Genomic DNA, 19,100 nt, shown 5'->3' with positions numbered 1-19,100 from the left:
CCTGTCTCGAAAAAAAAAAGAAATGTAACTTTAAAAAATAGAACTATGAAGTAGCACAGAGGGACTGTCTTCCCTTTGTGTGTGACATACAGACATGTCACATGTGAGAAGGAGCTGCTGCCTTGGACTGAGTAGAGTCTTTAGCAAAGAACAAATGCACACAAGTGATATCCATCAAGCTGTGTGTCAGGAGGCATCTTCAACATTAAAGAAAATCCCTAGTCTGTGAAAGGTGTGGTAATGTATTAGGTGTCTTCCTTGAATTTTGTGGGATGACAGAGCTTCCCTGCATGTCTGGGGGAACAATCAGCTATACTGCAGAGTAGTGTAGCTGAGACACCAACATGAAGTCACTGAATCAAAAGTGGTGACTTATTTTAAAGCTCTGACAAAGCTGAGACTCTTGACAGTTTGCCCACAGAAATGGAAGGTAACCCCCATTGTGCTCTGAAAAAAGGAGAAAGGGCTGCACACAATCAACCCCAGTGGGATGTTAGCACTGGGATCACTGAAGAGTGTCAGGAACAATGGAATTCTGGATGGTCTCACTGAGGAGGTTAAGATGCCCACCTCCCACTAGCAGCCAGTCATTTCTGTTCTTTTAAGAAGAGATTATATAAGCAAATTGACTTTAAAATCACTGCTGTTTTACATATGCACCAGTGTTTAAACTCATCCGCACATCAAGAACTGGAAGACAATCACAGTTTGTATGTCTGCAATAATAATCTTTTGGCTCCAGGCTCCCTCTACTGACTCCAAAATAATAAATAAACATTTCACGGGCATCCTCCTGACTAGACTCAACCATATATGAAAGCCAAGGCAAACAAGCTTCTGCAGTAACAGAGGATATCCTTAGTAGGAGAAGCTGGAAGTTTAACATTTGGAGAAACGTGAAAATATAAACTGATTTGCAACATACCTGTATAGGTAGAACTATATTCAATTGCCACTATTTAACCAATTCTTATCCACAAATGACAAGTGCATGTGATTGACTTAATTTCTTAAATTGTCAAAGACAGCACAGTGTTGTTTGAGTCACAGGTATATAGAGGTGTGTTGTCAATGATGGTTATTGTCAGTAAAAACTCTCTATAATGAAACTCTCTACTGCAATAATCAATTTACAAGTTTCTTAACTAAAACTAACCACGGAATGTGTTAAGTGAAGTGCCTTACAGGAGTGTGTAATGATGATTTTGTTGAGAAGTATGCCTCAGGTTAGGGTAAACATACAAAGTGTCTCACGGAGAAGGTAAGTGAAGGCAGCTCAGCAGCCCTGTGTTTACAGGAGAGAAGCTGGAAATTCAACAGCATCCTTAGCACTTTAGCTGTGAGAAGAGGAAGTGGGGTAATTTGCATAGACTTCAAACAATCTCACAACTATTGAGCAAACCAGCAAATCCTGGAAAGAATTAGAGCAAAAAGCCAAAGTCAATACACTTCAAACCCCCTCCGGTGTTTCCCAGCAACTAGCAAGAAAGCATCTTCTGCTGGTTCACACTTTGCACAAAATAAATATTAAGTCCGTTGTTGGTACTCTTCCAAAAAGTTAATATTTTACAGTTTGGAATTTTACTTTAAGACGGCCTTTGAAGCTCAAAGAATGCCTTTTTGAAGTTATGTTTTCATAGACCTAGGAATCTGGTCTGAGAATGAAAGATGTCATCAAAGATTTATTTACAAAGATGGTTGTCAAAATCGTTCTTTCTTCCTTTTTTTTTTTTTTCTCCTGAGACAAGGATGTGTTTTGAGATAGGGTTTCTCTGCATAGCCCTTGCTGTCCTGGAATTCACTATGTAGATCAGGCTGCCCTTGAACTCACAGAGATCTGCCTGCCTCTGCTGGGTCTAAAGGAGTGCACCAACACGGCCCAGAACCTTATTTCTTACAGTTACTGTTCAGCTCTTGCATCTTGTGCTCAGAACACAGCCTCATTCTCAGCTCCCAACAAAGATGTTCAGAAACAATGAATTAGCAGGAGAGTTAGACATTTCCAAATCATGGACTTTCTGAGCAAATTAACTCAGTTGTAATATACATCATATATTTGTTATTAAAATATTTTGAAGACTAAAGACACTGGGAAACATTCAAAAGAATATGTTAAACAAACAAACAACAAAAAGTACCAACAACAGAGGCCATCAAATGCAAACGTCAGTAACATGTGCCCCAAAGTAAAAGTTAATATGTGCACAAAAGAGGGCTAGAAGCAAAATAATAATAATGATGATGATAATGATGATAATAATAATAATAATGACCAAGGTTACTACTGGGCAGTAGAATCCTGGGTAGTTTACGTTTTTGATGGTTGTGGGGTTCAGTGTGTTGTAAATTGTCCATCATGAGAGTGTATTGGTAACCCTGGGTTTTTGTTTTCGAGAGAGCTTGTTTGTTTTGTTTTCGGTGCTCAGCATTAAGCTCAGGGCTGCAGTGCGCTGGGCAAGTACTTCCCCAGTCACCTACATTCCAATGTCTACGTTAGTTTTATACTCAGAAAACACTAAATGTTATTTAAACACGTTTTTGTATCATGCTCTGCTAACATTCAGATCTGTAATAAAAAAAATTACCCATTAAAAATCGTGGAGATGGGAGATGGAGTTCCTTGAACTTGAATTCTAGTCCCCCCCCCCCTTGATGTTTTCCTATCATCCATGACTCAAAGAGATTTAACGAGTGCCTGGACAGATGAACCAGAGAATTTAAAAATAATGGAAACTTTCTGTACTCTTGGTTCGGAATTATTTGGCTGGTTCTATTTTAGTGTCATAATTGAATCAGTTTCTATACATTAAAACGTACGTATTTTCGCCATCAGGTAAAATGCATGTCCCCAGAGGGCCCTTAAGGTAGTGATTATATCTCTCATATTCAGGCCACTATGTGAAATTCGAATCCAGGTTTGATTCTAACAAACGTGTCCCCCTTCAAAACTCGTTGCCTAGCAACAAGTTCTCTGTGTCCAAGGAGAGAGGTTACCCATTTTTCCCCTAGAAGATAAGCTTGGGAGATCATTGAAATTTTCTAACAGGGTGTCTTCCCACCCTCTTTTGTGACCGAAGCAGTGAAGCATAAGACCTCCAACTGGCTGAGGTGCTTCAGTAGCAGCCCGGGCGCCAAAGGGAACCCAGATTTGGCCCGGGCTGGGTGGGAAAGGCGAGTCTGGTTCTAAACACCTGAACCGGATCCCTAGGAGAACTGATGGCGAGATCCCCAGGAAACCCATAATCTTCTCGGGGCGATCCCAGGTGCAGGGGATTTTTGTTCATTCATATCCAGAGGCACCCATCCCCCTCAACTCAAGGCATCTTTTCTTCCACAAGTTGTAACCCCCAAATGAGGCCATCTCGCCCCTTTCCCTCCGCCACCTAGAGTCAGGATCAGGTATGGACACCGACCTTCCAGTCTCCCTGTCTCCGGCCTTTCTCAAAGTAACCAGGGTACGTGGTCAAGCCTGCCCCAGAGTGTGCGCCCCCAACTTGCCCCGCAGCGTGACCCCCAGTTCCTCCGGGCGCTGGGCCAGCCGCGCCGCCCGCCCCGCCCTTCGCGCGGTTCCAGGAGCTGGAACGGCTCCCGCCCCGCCCCCGCCCCGCGCTCTGCGCCCCGCCGCCGGCCCACCGCGCTCCGCCCCGCTCGCCCCGCCGCTGCGTCGAGCGGTCCAGTCGCTGGGCAGCTCCCGTGGTTCCCGGGCCTCCTGCCGCAGCCCGTCCTGTCTCCATGGCGACGCGGCGTCCCAGGCTCGCTGCGCGGAACCCACTGCAAGTGCGGAGCGGGGCTGGCCTTCCTGCTGGTCTGCCCTTCGCGGAAACTCCTTGGCAGGGCGGCCAGAAGGTAAGCAGCACCGTGGTGACTGTGAGTAACTTCCCCGGGTGTGGCGGGTCCCAGCCCGCGCCTCGGACAGCACCTAATCCTGAAAATGTGTCTTCCTCTCCAGGTTGGGCCTCTGGAACCCCACGGGTGTCGAAGCACCGCCCGAGAAGGTAGGATGCTCGACTGAGAGGAGGGAAAGTCTGCCTGTGTAGGGGTATCTCACTCTGCCGCCAAAATGAAAACCGTCACGTCCCATCCTAGGGCCTCCAGCTCCGCCCCGTTGCTCGCGTTTCTTTTACTTACTTTTGCAAACAACTCAATGGTTTATTCAAGCATTCCCAGGCTTGCTCTCTAACTATAACTTGTTTGGCAGTGCGAACTTTTCCCTTCTTTGGATCTTCCAGGAGAAAGGTTCGCACTAGAAACTGTCCCCTAAATCCAATCTGGATGACTTGAAATATCCAAAAATCAAGTTTTTGACTTTTGACTCCTTGAACTACCACACCCCAATAGCATTTAAATGTTAAGGAGCGCAGTGACACCAGTACTGTAGGTGAAATACTTGCTGAAGCTGTTTGTTCTTATCCCAAGAACCTTGCTTTTTAAGAGATCTGGGGGTTGGGGGAGCAACTTTAAATACCTTTTCTCATTCCCCTAAAAACCGAAGTCAATAGCTCCCAAATCCAAATATTTGTATGTTACTAGGGTTTGGGGGGTTTGTTTTGATCTCCAGAGAACAAACAACCTCATCAGAAATGATCTCTGTTGAGTTTTCAGCGCTAAATCCCAACACTCAAGGGATTCCCGCTGCACCCTCTCCACAATTCCAGTCTCTCACCCCTGCCCTGCAGTGAAGCTGTTTCTTAGTTGTGCTCCCTGCTTCAGTGTCCAAGCAGTCCCAAGTTCAATCAGAACTGGTTTCATTTCTGAGCACACGGTTCAGGACTCCTTACAAGGCCAATCGATGGATACTGACAGCATCAGGAGTTGAGGTGTTTACCTCTGTTCTCAGTTAAGTTCTGTTGTTATGTATGCTCATCTGTACAGGAGTCACAGGGTAAGTGATTGATTGACTTAAAATTACAAGATCTGTTGAAATTTGAATGCAGGCTGCCTCCAGCAAGCTGTTGTCCTGTCAAAGAGGAAAGACACGGTTTATATTTTAAGTACTTCTGGGTATAAGTGATGTGTTGTAGAAATTTTTAATTTTAACTTGTGGTTTTTAATCCTGCCTTTAACCCTTTAGTTTTCAGACAAAACACGTACCCAGCCTTTATATTTACAACAAGCCTAATCAGCACTAGAGCTGGGCAGAAATCTACCCTCTATGTTATTAAAATTTATTTTTATCAATAACCCCAAGTTATTATTTACTGTGTTTTTATCTGGGCTGCTCTTAACTCCAACTTGCCAACCCTCGGGGCCATGTTTTTTTGACTCTTAAGCCATGGTGTCTTCCTCCTCTTTCCGCTCTTCTTCTCCCTCTCTTCATGGTCTCCCCCAACCCCCAGGCCGGGAACATCAAACACCACCTATGTCTCTTCTGCCCAGCTATAGGCTGTAGGCATCTTTATTCACCAATCAGAAATAACTTGGAGACAAAGTCACATGGTGTCGCTTGGGTTTATTTGCAGACTTTCTTGTCTCTGGGGCAACCAGGTCTTGGAGACTCACACTTAGCATTACAATACATACCAACAGACCAAACATCAACAATTGTTTTGCTAATTAAAAAGGCTTTTAAAAATATGAATTGAATATAATTATAATGATTATAAAAATTATAATGCCTGATATATATTTATAACATTCAGTCCATTAGATTTGGCAATTTAAAGTATTTTATCATTTATTTTATCTTGGTGAGTTAGAATATTATGTGTAAATAATTTATTATTTTAACCTGTATTATCATTTTAAAAACATTTTTTAGACCTAGAACATTTTTTTATTTTAAACAACTTACATTGTGAGATTACAGTTATTTAGTTTTTAACTTCATCAGAGAATTGAGAAAGAATAAATATTATTTGAGTGTGCAGGAAGTACAGGGATGCAGCTTTTAAAAATTATAGAAATGACAGAGATAGCTTATCGCTTAGACAGTCTACAGTATTTTACAATGTTGGAACATCTGTCTTTAGATGTTTTGACTCAGAACATTTGACAGATTTTAAGCGAAGCAGGAATTATGAAGGACTAGCTACACTGTCTTGGCAGGGTTTAGTAGTTGATTGTTTTGTGTCCATCTGTCCTTTTTTTTTTTTGTCCAGTGGTTAGCCTGCCACAATTGAAGCAACTTTCTATGTAGGTTATTGATGTTTATTATCTTTTTTTTTTTGAGATGAAATGGAGTTAGTCTTAGGAGCAAATTTGTCGCATACTCAAAAGATTTTTTTAACAATGAAATGATTTTAAATATCATATTTTGTGGATCTTTGACACTTTCGAAGACCATTTATTTATAGCCTATTTGAACAAGTAAACACAGTTGTTTTTAGCTACTTATTATATGTATAACCCAGGATGTATATTTTTGTGATAATTTAGAGTAGTATCTAATATGACTATGAGCTTGATTGATTGACTGTTAACTTGTATTATTTAATTATTTTAAACAATTTGTAATAGTAGTTATTAAAAGTTTTGGGATTAAGCTTGTATTTTTAAATGAGTTTTATAGGGATAATGTCTATCTAAGAGTAACAAAACTAATCTTAAATTTTGTATTAATATTCAAAGATTTAATCAATGAATACCTTAAACCTGAATTAATATATAAAATGTATCAATGTAACAAAATATAACCTTATTTTTTATTAAAGTATAAAGATTTTTGTTAATATAAGATTATAACTATAAAATTTTTTTTTTGTTTTGTTTTTCTTTTTGTCCTGGAATTGACTCTGTAGGTCAGACAGGCCTTGAACTCAGAGATCTGCCTGTCTCTGTCTCCTTTGTCCTCAGACTCATAAGACATCCTATCTGTCCTTGCCTTTGTCTTCCAAGTATTGAGATCAAAGGCCTGGATTTATTTATTTATCTATGTATACTTGAAAACATTTTCATTTTTATTTCTTTCTCCCTTTGGAGATTAATACCTCTGTGGGTAAATATACTTATACCCTCTTTCTCTTATATAAATGAATTTAATATCCTTCTTTTATTTAACTTTATTTAAATTCCCTTCTATTTACTGTATAAGCACATTCTCAAGCTATCATGTATGTGTCATGTGCTAGGACAAGAAGTCCCAGTATTCCCCTGGAGGCCACGCTGAAGGAAGCCAGTTGCTTAAGGTAGCGTAACATCTTAATTTATTTATTTACATTTTATAATGTGTTTGATTGTGGAGTCATGCAGCCTTGCCTTTTGTTCTCTGGGCAGCAGGATTTTGTCAGCTTTGCTGCATAACAGGGTCTTCTAGCAGCTGTGCAGTTAAGTTGCCTCTCCAAGGCAGAGTAGAGCAGCGTTTGGGAAGGCCCCAGGCTGGAGTTTAGGCACTTGGCGTATTGGTTTGGTTTGGGGGTGCACTGTGTATGTCTGGGATGCCAACCCTAGAATCATGTATGCCAAATCCGCATGTATTTTAGCCCTAGTTCTGAACCCCACATGGCGTGGGGGAAAACCAACTCTGTTAAGAAACCACGTCTCCATAGTCTTACTTTTTTTCAAAGTGAGTTTTTGCCTCATGTTGGACACCAATGTGTTGTACAAATTTTTTATTTTAATCTGGGTTTTTTTTATCCTGCCTTTACCCATTTAGTTTTCAGATAAAACACATATACCGCCTTATATAAGCCTTAATCAGCACTAGGGCTGAACAGATATCTACCCTCTATGTTATTATAACTTATTTTTTATCAATAACCCCAAGTTATTATTTACTGTGTTTTTATCTGGGCTGGCTGTTCTTAACTCCAATTGGCCAGCCCTCGGGGTCATGTTTTTTTTGACTCTTAACCCATGGTGTCTTCCTCCTCCTTCCTTTCTTCTTCTCCCTCTCTTCGAGGTCTCCCCCAACCCCCAGGCTGGGAACATCAAACACCACCTATGTCTCTTCTGCCCAGCTATAGGCTGTAGGCATCTTTATTCACCAATCAGAAATAACTTGGAGACAAAGTCACATGGTGTCGCTTGGGTTTATTTGCAGACTTTCTTGTCTCTGGGGCAACCAGGTCTCGGAGACTCACACTTAGCATTACAGTACATAGCAGCAGAGTAAACCTCAACAGTGATGAATAATCATTTTACATGCATTTGAGGCTGTACAGTAAAATGTGCCTGGGATGTGCTATGCCCTGCCCCCTTCCCCTTCACCACAGTTGCCAGGACAGAACATACACCCATCTGCCAATTCATTCATTCTCTGCCAGTCAGAGCATAAGTTTGCTTATAAAACCAGACAGAATAAAGAGTAAGATAGTTCCATAGATACAATGAAGAAAAATGCCATCTCTTCCATTATTAGAAGAGAAACCTAAATAAGACTATATGGGAATCTGAATCTTCAGTGTCAGCAACTCAATTGATAAAAGCCTGTTTGGACTTTGCAGTCTACATGGAACCTGAGTGACCCCATTGGCTGCTGGTTAGTGGCATATTCCTAGGGTGTATGTGTATGTGAGATAATCTTACATCAGTTTTGGGTGCTAAGTCCTCTAAATCTAGTCTTCTAAATGGGATATTTACTGTTAGTTTGAGTTAACCACAGTTCACAGGCTCAAGTCCTGTACATGGCTAGTGGCTGCCATGTTGAACAGCTGAACTCTCGTTTATATGCGGTGTCCTCTGTTTCGTTCCAGTTCTTCTCATTCAACAAATGCCTACTGAGCATCAGCTCGTGTGGTATGGAGTGCACTAGGCCCTAGAAATACGCAAATACATGAAGTCCCTTCTTTCAGAAAACTTCTATCTAGTAAGAAAACAAAGAAAGAACAAGTGAATGAAACTATGATGAGCTCATATGGAAGACCTCTAGACCTCCATTTTTCTTTTATTTTGACTTGCTTCTCTTCCTCCTCTTCCTCTTCCTCCTCCACCTCTTTCTTCTTCCTCTTCCTCCCCCTCCCCTCCCCCTCCTCCTCCTCCTTTCTTCTCTCTCTCTCTCTCTCTCTCTCTCTCTCTCTCTCTCTCTCTCTCTCTCCCTCTTCCACCTTTATTGTTAGTATTTAGCACAGGTTGGCCTGGCACTCATAAGATACTCTTGCCTCAACCTACTGGAATTGTTGGCATGCACCACCATTCCTAACCATGCACGGGAGTTTGTTTGTTTGGTAGTGCTGGGATCCAGTCTAGGCAGTACCTGATGACATGATGCTTTTAAACTGATGTAGGATACACACTTATACCTAAGAAACAATTTCTCTCTCACTCTGTCTCTCTTCCTCTCTCGTACTGAAGACTGAACACAGGATCTTTTGCATATGCTAAGCAAATGACCTACTACTGACAATTTTTGTTTCAGACAGATGCAAAGTTGTCCAGGCTAGCCTTAAACTTGGCTGTATCGCCCAGACTGGCCTGGAATTCACAGTCCTCCTGCCTCAGGCCCCCTGCAGTTAAAGGTATTTTGACACTATGCTGCGCTAAGAACCAGTTTCTTTTCTCAAGATCCTTCCTCTGGTTGGGGTCATTCCTGAATTCCCTAGCCAAGTCTCTATAGTGGGGATATGCCTATTTGTATGTCTTCCCATCTGCTTCTTGGATGTTATGAACCATGATTTTATCCTTGGGCTTCTCTTGTTCTACATAGATGATGCAGTCCAGTTCAATTCTGTTTACAGTTTTAGGCAGTGAATCACCAACAGGACAGCACCTTCTCTGAACTCTTATCTGGTCTTCTTGCCTCTGTTCTCTCTCAAATTTACCCTCCACCAAGTTTCTGGGATCAATTTAATCTGGTCTTGTTCAAAGCCTTGAATTTGGTTTGCATTGTATGATACTTACAGCCCTAGTTTTTTAGCATGTAGCAATTAATGGCAATAATATTTCATTCCCACGTACATTTCTAACTTCCTTTGCAGACATTCTCTAGCCTGAACTGGACAATTGCTATTGCTACTTGACTGTGGCCCCAATTTGGATAAATGTTACCTTGACAGCGAAACTTGACTCGGAATATCCTATGGGGAAAGATCCAACCTTATAATTTTACAAGTCTGTGGTTGGGATTCTTTCCTTGTATTCAAAGTTTGCAGGTAGATTTAACACTTCTCACTTGACATGCCCAGAGGCTATGCTAGTTCTGTTATCAAAGCTCTTATCACAGGATATCAGGTATGAGAGAAAAAAAAAAAAGAACCATAGTTGTCAAGGTTTCTTTTGATTTCAAATAACAAAAATAAAATCCCCATAACTCAGACTTGTCTCCAATAAAAAATGAGAAATTAACTGTCTAGTCCATGGTAGGTCCCAGATATGGGGTGGGTCAGGGACTCAGCATTAGAGATGTATGTGTGTGCCTCTTATATTTGTATTTATTTTCTCTCTCTCTCCTCTCTCTCTCTCTCCCTTCTCCTCCTTCTTGTTCTCTCTCCTTCCCTCTCCACCAACCTCTCTCCTCTCCTTATTTCTCATCCTGGAGTTCTTGATTCACATGATCCTAACTTTATGACAGTCCTAGTTGGAAAGCCTCTGGGAAAGATTGTGACAAGCTAAGCTTGGGTCACAGACACATGAGTAGGCCTGTCACTGTTAGCTTATGAACTCACAGTGAGTGTCCCAGTTAGAGTCAGTATTGCTGTGATGAAACACCATGACTTGTGATGGTTTATATATACTCAGCTCAGGGAGTGGCACTATTCAAAGGTGTGGTCCTATTGGAGTAGGTGCGTCATTGTGGGTGTGGGCTTTAAGACCCTCATCCTAGCTAATTGGAAGTCAGCATTATGCTATCAGCCTTTAGATGAAGATGTAGAACTCTCAGCTCCTCCTGCACCATGCCTGCCTGGATGCTGACATGTTCCTGCCTTAATGATAATGGACTGAACCTCTGATCCTGTAAGCCAGCCCCAATTAAATGTGGTCCTTATAAGAGTTGCCTTGCTCATGGTGTCTGTTCACAGCAGTAAAACCCTAACTAAGACAATGTCCACAGCAATTTGGAGAGGAAAAGGGTTTACTACACTCCCATATTATACTCCATCACTGAGGTTAATCAGTACTGGAACTCAAATGGAGCAGGAACCTGGAAGCAGGAGCTGATGCAGAGCCCATGGGAGGGTGCTGCTTACTGGCTTGTTCCTCACGGCTTGCTCACCCTGCTTTTTTATAACACCGAGGACCACCAGCCCGAGACTGGCACCACCACAATGGGCTAGGCCCTCCCCATCAATCACTAATTAAGAAAATACCCAACATGCTTGTCTACAGCCAGATCTTATGGAGGCATTTTCTCAGTTGAGATTCCCTCCTCTCAGATGATTCTAGGTCATGTCCAGTTGACATAAAACTAGCCAGCACAGTGGGTCTGCTTGGGAACGGTACCATGACCTTTGTAGTTGGGCAACTAGGTCTGCTCAAAGATTTGGGGACAGACTATATATTACAGTTCTGGCTGTCCTAATTTTTCTTTCCTCACTGAAATGGGAAGAGACTGGTATGTCTGGCTGTACAGTCCAAGTAAGGATCAAATGCAAACCAGGGCTCAGATCTTGATGGAGACCCAGACTGTCCTCAGTCCAGCTTTTAACATTTGTGAGGAAACATCCACTTGACATGCCTCATCCTAACATGAATATGTAGGAAGCACAAAAACATAGCTTCAAAAACTTAAACAAATTATAGGGACAGCTGAGTACCTGGACAGTCCCCTAGTCCTCAAAACATCGGAGCATCTGCCTTCAGCCTTCTGGCCCAGAACCATCTGACAGACCTTGAAATGAAGCAGAAACTGTGAAGGACTAATTCACTGTTTGGCAGAGCTAAACTGTTGACTCCCCTGCACTGTGTGTCCTTTCCTGGGCAGTATTTTTTGTCTGTAGATGAATAGGGCAGTTTTTGTCCAGTGGCTATTTTGCCATAACTGGAGCAACTCTATAAGGAGGTAGTAATGCTCAAATTCTTCTTTGAACCAAGAAGGAAGAACTGTCAGGAGCAGACATGTCTCTAGTTAAATGATCCTTAATAATGAATGAATATTAAATGTCATATTCTGTGGATTTCTGATGTTTGAAAGACTATATAAAGTATATCGGAATTGTTAACCTTGACCATTCTTAGCTATTTCTATTTGAATATTGTAGAAAGCATCTTAATATAATTAGATCAGATTCTAATATAACTATGACTTTATCATCTGGCCCTTAACTTGCATTACTTAATCATCCTAAACAGTTTGTAATAGGAGTTATTAGAAGGACTGGGATTAAGCTTTGTATTCTTAAGTGAGTTGCATAGACACAATGCCTATCTAAGAGTAACAATATTAATTCCAATTTTTGTATCAATATATGAAATTTCTACCAATGGAAACCTTAAATCTGTTTTAACCTATAAATTCTGTATCAATATAAAAATTATAGCTTCAATTTGTATCAATTATAAAGATTTCTACCAATGTAAAATTGTGGCTATACAATACTTTAAGAATAAATTTAGTAATATATCCCATCAATTTCCTTCCTGTTCAAAATTATGACCATTTCCAAATTATTTCTTAAAAAGACAACCTATAATAATTTATAAAATAACCATAACCAAGACACCCAAGCCCAAGGGATTGGGATGACAACTCTCCACAACTTCTTTCTGCTGATTAGGGGAGATGAAAAATTCTTCAAAGGGATGGGGAGGTATAGGAAAATTAGAAAATTTGGTTAGACTTAAGAAAGCTAACTTTATCATCTGTTATCTAGTCTTTGTATGTTTAGAAGGCTCAGGACTTGACTGAAATTCTGACTGGATCCTTTTAAAAGGTTGCATGAAGCAAGTCCATGTGGAATCAGCAGCAATTCCTGAAGCTGTTCTGGAAACAGTCTCCGGACAGCATCAGGAAGCAGGGGGCTGGAACAGCAGGTCACTTCAGCATCCCGGAGGATGAATCTTGCCAAAGCTGTATATTCTGTAATATGTGAATCTCACAACTGAAATTTTAGTACTATTAAGACATTTGTATGGATTATGCAAGGCACACAGATCAGTTAAGGATGAATTTTGTTCCTTCTTTGAGCAGATGAAAGACAACTGTCCTTATATGAGTTAATTTGATCAATAACCAATTGTAATAAAGCTTTATTCATGCCATATGAAGTAGAGCACAAGGAATCTTAAGGATTCCATAACCGACAAGATTTATTGTTTAAATTTCGCTGAAGTTCTAGCTAGAGACATTTTTATGTCTTAGCCAGTTATTGGGCTGTTCTTATCTCAAAGAATCAGCAGATCAAGTTACCTGTCTTGTTTGATTTTCTCAAAATTTTCTTTTCTGTAGCCAAGATCTTCAGGAGGTCTTCCCCTGTCGTATCTGATACATACCACTCTGGAAAGGGTCCAAAGCTCTTTATCCTTTCCTGTCAACGCAAATACAGGTCCTCTTTCCCAAAATAGCATGTCCTTGGTCCAGTAACCAGAAATCATTAAAGGTATAGAATGAATTAACTTAATAGCTTGACCTCTCTCCCAGAGGATTTTTAATACCATAAATACCACCAAACTTATAATCTTCATTTTGGTAATTAAAACATCTCAAAGCAATTAAAGCAATCTCAACAAATATTATCTGTTTAGATACTGCTCCTCTGCTATCTCCTGTTTTTTTTTTTCTTACACGATTTATTTTAGTTAATCCACTTTAGGCTCCTGGTGGGGCGCACACATTTCCTCTGCACTGGCCCAAGAGCTCTAGATTTGAGAATGACACACACATACACACACAAACCAGCTAATTTCGATATACCTTGACTAGCTTAATGTTTGGGCACTTCCAAACCTCCCCATGGCTAGCACACACTCCCCTCCAGTATTCCTGGCTTAACACTGTCTAAATCTACATTTTATCTTTGCTGGACAGCAACCCTCACCCCTGAATAGGGCTGCTTTCCCTTTACACTACATTGCTGGATGGTTTCTCTCTTGCAGCTCTTAAATCTGATCTCTCTGCTTCTGAGTCATGGGGATTCTCCTCTCTCTCCCCCTTGGTCCCTTGCCCATACAATCATAAAGTCACGCCTCCATCTCCCTGCCCAACCATTGGCTGTACAGCAATTCTTTATTACCAGTCAAGCCATCTTGGGACAGGGACCCTTAGCATCTGGAAGCATGGCTTTTGGAAGCCAAATTAAGACAAAGCATTAGAACCATTTCTCAGCAAGAGCCATTTGAAAAGGAAACAGTACCAATTAATGTTTGTTTGCTTTGCTGTTCACAGTCTTGTCCCTGAGTTTTGTATTCCTGAAATTCCCAGGTAGGTAGTAATAACCATTTTAAAAGTCTGGTTTGAGGCCCAGGCATGATGAACACATCTGTAATCCCAGCCCGTGGGAGGCTGGTGGAGTTTGTGAGTTCAAACCCAGTTTGCTCTGTGTCATGAGTTCTAGGTCAAACAAAGCTACAAAGTGAGATTCTCTCTCAGAAAGAAACAAAAAGTTTGCCTTGGGATGTGGAGCCAAGTGGAGGGACCAGTGAATTGTTGACATATGCTAGAATTAAGTGTGACCTCTTCCAAAAGTAAAAATAATACAACTAAATGACTTATCCAGATATATAAAGGGCGCCATTATGAGGAAAATCAGTCCTTTAACTAGTTAGCCTAGAAAGCAACAAAAAACTCGGAGAAAACATTAAACTTCTAAGTATTAGTAAATGCATGTGAAGACTTATGAGATACAAATTTAAATGTATCACTGGATGAAATAAAAGATCAATTTGTACATTTATATACTTAAACACTATTTTACTAAAATTCCATATCTTAAACGTGGAAGCCCTCACGTTTAAGGCTCTTATTTCCTCATTTTCTGGCTCATATTTCCTCTAAAAGTTGTCTGTGATGGCACCAGCAAACTGGACAGTGACAGAGAGTATTTATCACATTTAGTTTGTTGAACCTGGAGAGAGAAGTCTGTTAGCTGAGAAGAAGTCATGGTTTCCAGAGTCAGCTCAGTGGGAAAGGTGACCTAGGGCCTGCTCTTGACTCTAGTCTAGTCTAGACCTAGAATTCAAGATAATGCCCTGAAAAGATACCAGAACTAGTGGATTGGTCAACACCTTACCACTGCCACATGCAGAATCATTCCTGCAGCTCTGTTTAGATGGACTCGAGGTAAGATGAGAGGAACGCTGGCTTCTCTAGAGCAGTGGTTCTGAACCTACCTAAAGCTGAAACCCTTTAATACACTTCCTCATGGTATGGTGAGCCCCCACCCCCAACCATGAAATCATCGCTGTTGCTACTTCACAACTGTAATTTTGTTATTGTTAAGAATCATAATTTAAATATCTGTATTTTCTGGTGGTTGTTTGCAACCCTGTGAAAGGATCGTTTGACCCCCAAAGGGTCACGGTTGGGGGTTGAAATCCACTGCTCTAAGTTTTATAACATCACTTCTTACCCCATGCTTGACAGCCTGCTCATAGTTCTGGGTTTTGTTTCATTTGCATTTAACGTTTATCCAAGTGTTTAGATGTTTATGAAGTAAACGTATCTTGTTTGTTTTCCAGCAACTATCTGGAAAAGACTGAAGTTGTAAAGGTAAAGGATTCAGAGCTGGGGGGGAGCTCAGTTGGTACAGTGCCAGCCTAGCATGATGTCAACCCGCAGCCTGCACAAACCGGCATGGTCGCACACGCCTGTTATCCTTGTCCTTGTTCACTTTGGCTTATGAGCCTACCCTTGTAATGACTAAGCTGTTTCTCTACCTCAGTCCTGACACTTGGGAGGGGAAAGCAAAAAAATTAGGCATTCAGGGCCATCCATGGCTACATAGTAAGATCAAAGCCATGAATCAGTAAATATGCCTTGTCTCAAAAAAAAAAAAAGTAAATAAAATGTGTATTGCTGGAGGTTTTGTTCTTGTTTTATTTTTGTTTTTAGAATGCTTTGGGTCAGCTTTATCATCCATTTATAAGGCTTAGAAATAATTGGCTTTAGTATATATTATACAATAGAAATGTTTACATAAAGGCTCATAATATATTTTTTCCAAATACTTCAAACTAAAATAATAATGATAATTCTAGTTTTTATTCCTGCTTCTATTTTAGGCACCAAAAAGCAGACAGAATGGCAGATTGCTATTGTATGATCCGAAGGGTAAATGATTTATTACTTAGAATATGTTTGACCATGCTCTTGTTCTGAATATTAAGAATATTGGAATAGTTGGATGCCGTTGTATAACTTAACAGTTAAATCATGTGTTATCTTAAAACCTTAACCTCAATTAAAATTTTATGTTCAGGATAGAGCTGTTGAAAAAAAAAATACTAAATACTTTTTTTCTCTTTCAGAAAAACTGATGAGTGGCACCAATAAAGAAAAGTCACAGTAAGAAAACGTCTCTGGCCTTTTAAGTAGTTAGAAGTAGACAACACAAACCAGTTATCACCTAATTAAACTCGCAAAGGCAGCCATGTGTGGATGGGCGGCAGTTGCTACTCGAATAGAGGGATGTCTAAAACGAAAATTAAATTGTGAAACAGTGAAATATCTGACGCTCGCGCCTGCCTCCATTGCTTAGACACAATGCTTTCTGGGTCGTTTCTTTAATTTCTTCTACTCTTTCTCATTCCCCTTTGATGCTGCTTCCTTCTTTAGAAAGTCTCTGTAAGTGAATACTTACTATAAAATTAGTATTCTCAGATCATTTAACATGCATCATAGTCTTACATAAAGAAAAAAATCACCTTGAATAGTTGAAGAGGCTGGTATTCAAAAATCATGGTGTAAATCAACTGAATTGCTGACAATGAGGTATTAATTCCACTGATTAGTTCCAGTGCTTGGTTAAAGTCCTTTACAATACAAGCATCTCCTACCTTGGGGGAGTGGGTGGGGGATATGATATTTATTCTATGGAAAATCAGTTTTAATATTGACCTTAGAACAAATTCCTAGGGCTGGAGATATGGCTCAGCAGAGAAGAGCTTCTTCCTGGGGGGCCCAGATTTGATCTATGGTGGCTCACAACCATCTCTAACAGCAGTCTTAGGGAATGCAATGCCCTCTTCTGGTCTTTTTTGGTCATTGCACACATATTGTGCACAGACACATGCAGGCAAAACACACATACACATCAAAGGAAAAGAAAGGTATCTCTGCCAGGCCTGACCACCTCAGTTCAGTTCCCAGAACTCACATGGTCAAAGGAGAGAGACAATTTCCAGTAATTTGTATATATAAAAAGAGTAGCTCTTGGGAGCTCCAGATACATTGTCTGTCATGCCTGAAGTCCTGGATCATTTCATTTTGAATACTATTGGCTGAGAAAATTCTATTCTATGAAACACATATATATATCTCCATACTGTAATAGCTAAAAATGTACATCTTGACTTTTTTTAATTATCTTTAATCATTTTTACAGTTAAGTCATTATCCCCCTCTCAGTCCGCCTTCTGACAGTTCCTCATCCCATTCCTCCTCCCCTGTCTCCAAGAGGATGTCCCCAACCACCCCAACCTGTCCCACCCAACCAGGCCTCCCCACTCCCTGGGGCCTCAAGTCTCTCCAGGGTTAGGTACCTCTTCTCCCACTGAAGCCAGACCAGGCAGTCCTCTGCTGTATATGTGTCAGGGGCCTCAGATCAGCTGGTATATGCTGCCTGGTTGGTAGCTCAATATCTGAGAGATCTCAGGGGTCCAGGTTAGTTGAGACTGCTGGTCTTCCTATAGGGTCACCCTCCTCCTCAACTTCTTCCAGGTTTTCCCTAATTCAACCACAAGGATCCGTAGCTTCTTCCATTGGTTGGGTATCTGCATCCGACTCTTTCATCTGCTTATCGAGTCTTTCAGAGGGCAGTCATGCTAGGCTCCTGTCTGTAAGCACATCATAGCATCAGTAATAGTGTCAGGCCTTGGCACCTTCCCTTGAGATACATCCCAAGTTGGGCTGGTCACTGGACCTCCTTTCCCTCAGTATCTTCTCCATTTTTGTCCCTGCAGTCCTTTTAGACAGGAACAGTTCTGGGTCAGAGTTTTTGACTGTGGGATGGCAACCTCATCCCTCCACTTGATGTCCTGTCTTTCTACTGGATGTAGACTCTACAAGTTCCCTTTCCTCACTGTTGGACATTTCATCTAAGGTCCCTCCCTTTGAGTCCTGAGAGTTTCTCACCTTCCAGGTCTCTGGTATATTTTAGAGGATTCCTCTCTCCTCGTCTTCACTTTTGCTACAAACTTTATACATCATATAAATATAATACTTTAAAAAACTCATAGTGGAGCACAAATTTAGCTGTGACTAAATGCCTGACGGAAGCAACTTCAGTGAGGAAGTTTATTCTGGGTCATAGTTAGAATACACCGCATCATGGCCACTGGGAAGGAGGCATGATGGCAGCAGGGAGGGGTGGGAGTCACACTCCAGGCAGCTGGGAGATGCTCCTCATTAAGCCAAGGTCCATCTCCTGGAACGACTCTGCTGATGTTTAATAGATTCTTTCACCTTAGGTATCTCAATCTAGAAACTCCCTCCTAAGTGAGCCCAGAGCATTGTCCCCCAGATGATCTAGACACTGTCAAATTGACAATCAGAGGAGATTGTGTACCTTAGGGCTGGTATGGTTGTAGACAGTAATGGGAACTAATCATCATAGCCAGTGTTCATAGACAATACTAAAGCGGGGGGGGGGGTGGAGGATGGGGGGTTGAAGCAGAAGTGATCCACATCCCGAGGGAGACACAACCCAGGAGGTCAGTGCAGCCTGGACCTGGATGGAGGAGCAGAGGGACAGGTCATTCCTCCACTCAGTACTTACTGCACTGGACTATGAAACTACCTTTTGCAAGAACACTATGGTCAGGTTTCCCTGGCAGGAAGGACAAGAGCAAGGCTGGTAAATGTAGCCAGTGAGCCTCCAGATGTGTGGTGTGACCATCCCAGGTCCCTTACCGAAAATCAAAAGTAAATGAGGTTAGTTTTTATGTCATCACAGTAAAAATGGAAAACTGTAGGGACTGTAACTCAGAGAAGAATGAACTCATTCAAAATCAGAGAATTTCTCGGTGGAGCTTCCCATACAAACTCATCTCACTGTTGGCTCCACCCACTGACTGGGAGGTCCGGTTTGGTTAGGTAAAGATCCTACTTGTGCTAGGTTAAAGAACACTAGTGT

General features: G+C 41.2%; 1 protein-coding gene across 1 annotated transcript in view; it reads left to right on the top strand.

Annotated features, from left to right (window-relative positions):
- The first annotated feature begins 3,401 nt into the window (after window positions 1–3,401).
- The window catches only part of Erich2 (glutamate rich 2), a 33,250-nt gene continuing 17,551 nt past the window's right edge, over window positions 3,402–19,100 (top strand). The window contains exons 1-7 of the mRNA XM_028763038.1: window positions 3,402–3,867; window positions 3,950–3,995; window positions 7,068–7,124; window positions 14,195–14,230; window positions 15,487–15,517; window positions 16,030–16,078; window positions 16,276–16,312. Of these exons, the coding sequence (XP_028618871.1) occupies window positions 3,402–3,867; window positions 3,950–3,995; window positions 7,068–7,124; window positions 14,195–14,230; window positions 15,487–15,517; window positions 16,030–16,078; window positions 16,276–16,312 (722 nt within the window). The remainder of the gene's footprint in view (window positions 3,868–3,949; window positions 3,996–7,067; window positions 7,125–14,194; window positions 14,231–15,486; window positions 15,518–16,029; window positions 16,079–16,275; window positions 16,313–19,100) is intronic.

The sequence above is a fragment of the Grammomys surdaster genome, unplaced genomic scaffold (assembly GCF_004785775.1).
Source record: "Grammomys surdaster isolate TR1022 unplaced genomic scaffold, NIH_TR_1.0 136, whole genome shotgun sequence".
NCBI classification, from domain to species: domain Eukaryota; kingdom Metazoa; phylum Chordata; class Mammalia; order Rodentia; family Muridae; genus Grammomys; species Grammomys surdaster.
This window is presented reverse-complemented; position numbering and strand designations above follow the sequence as displayed.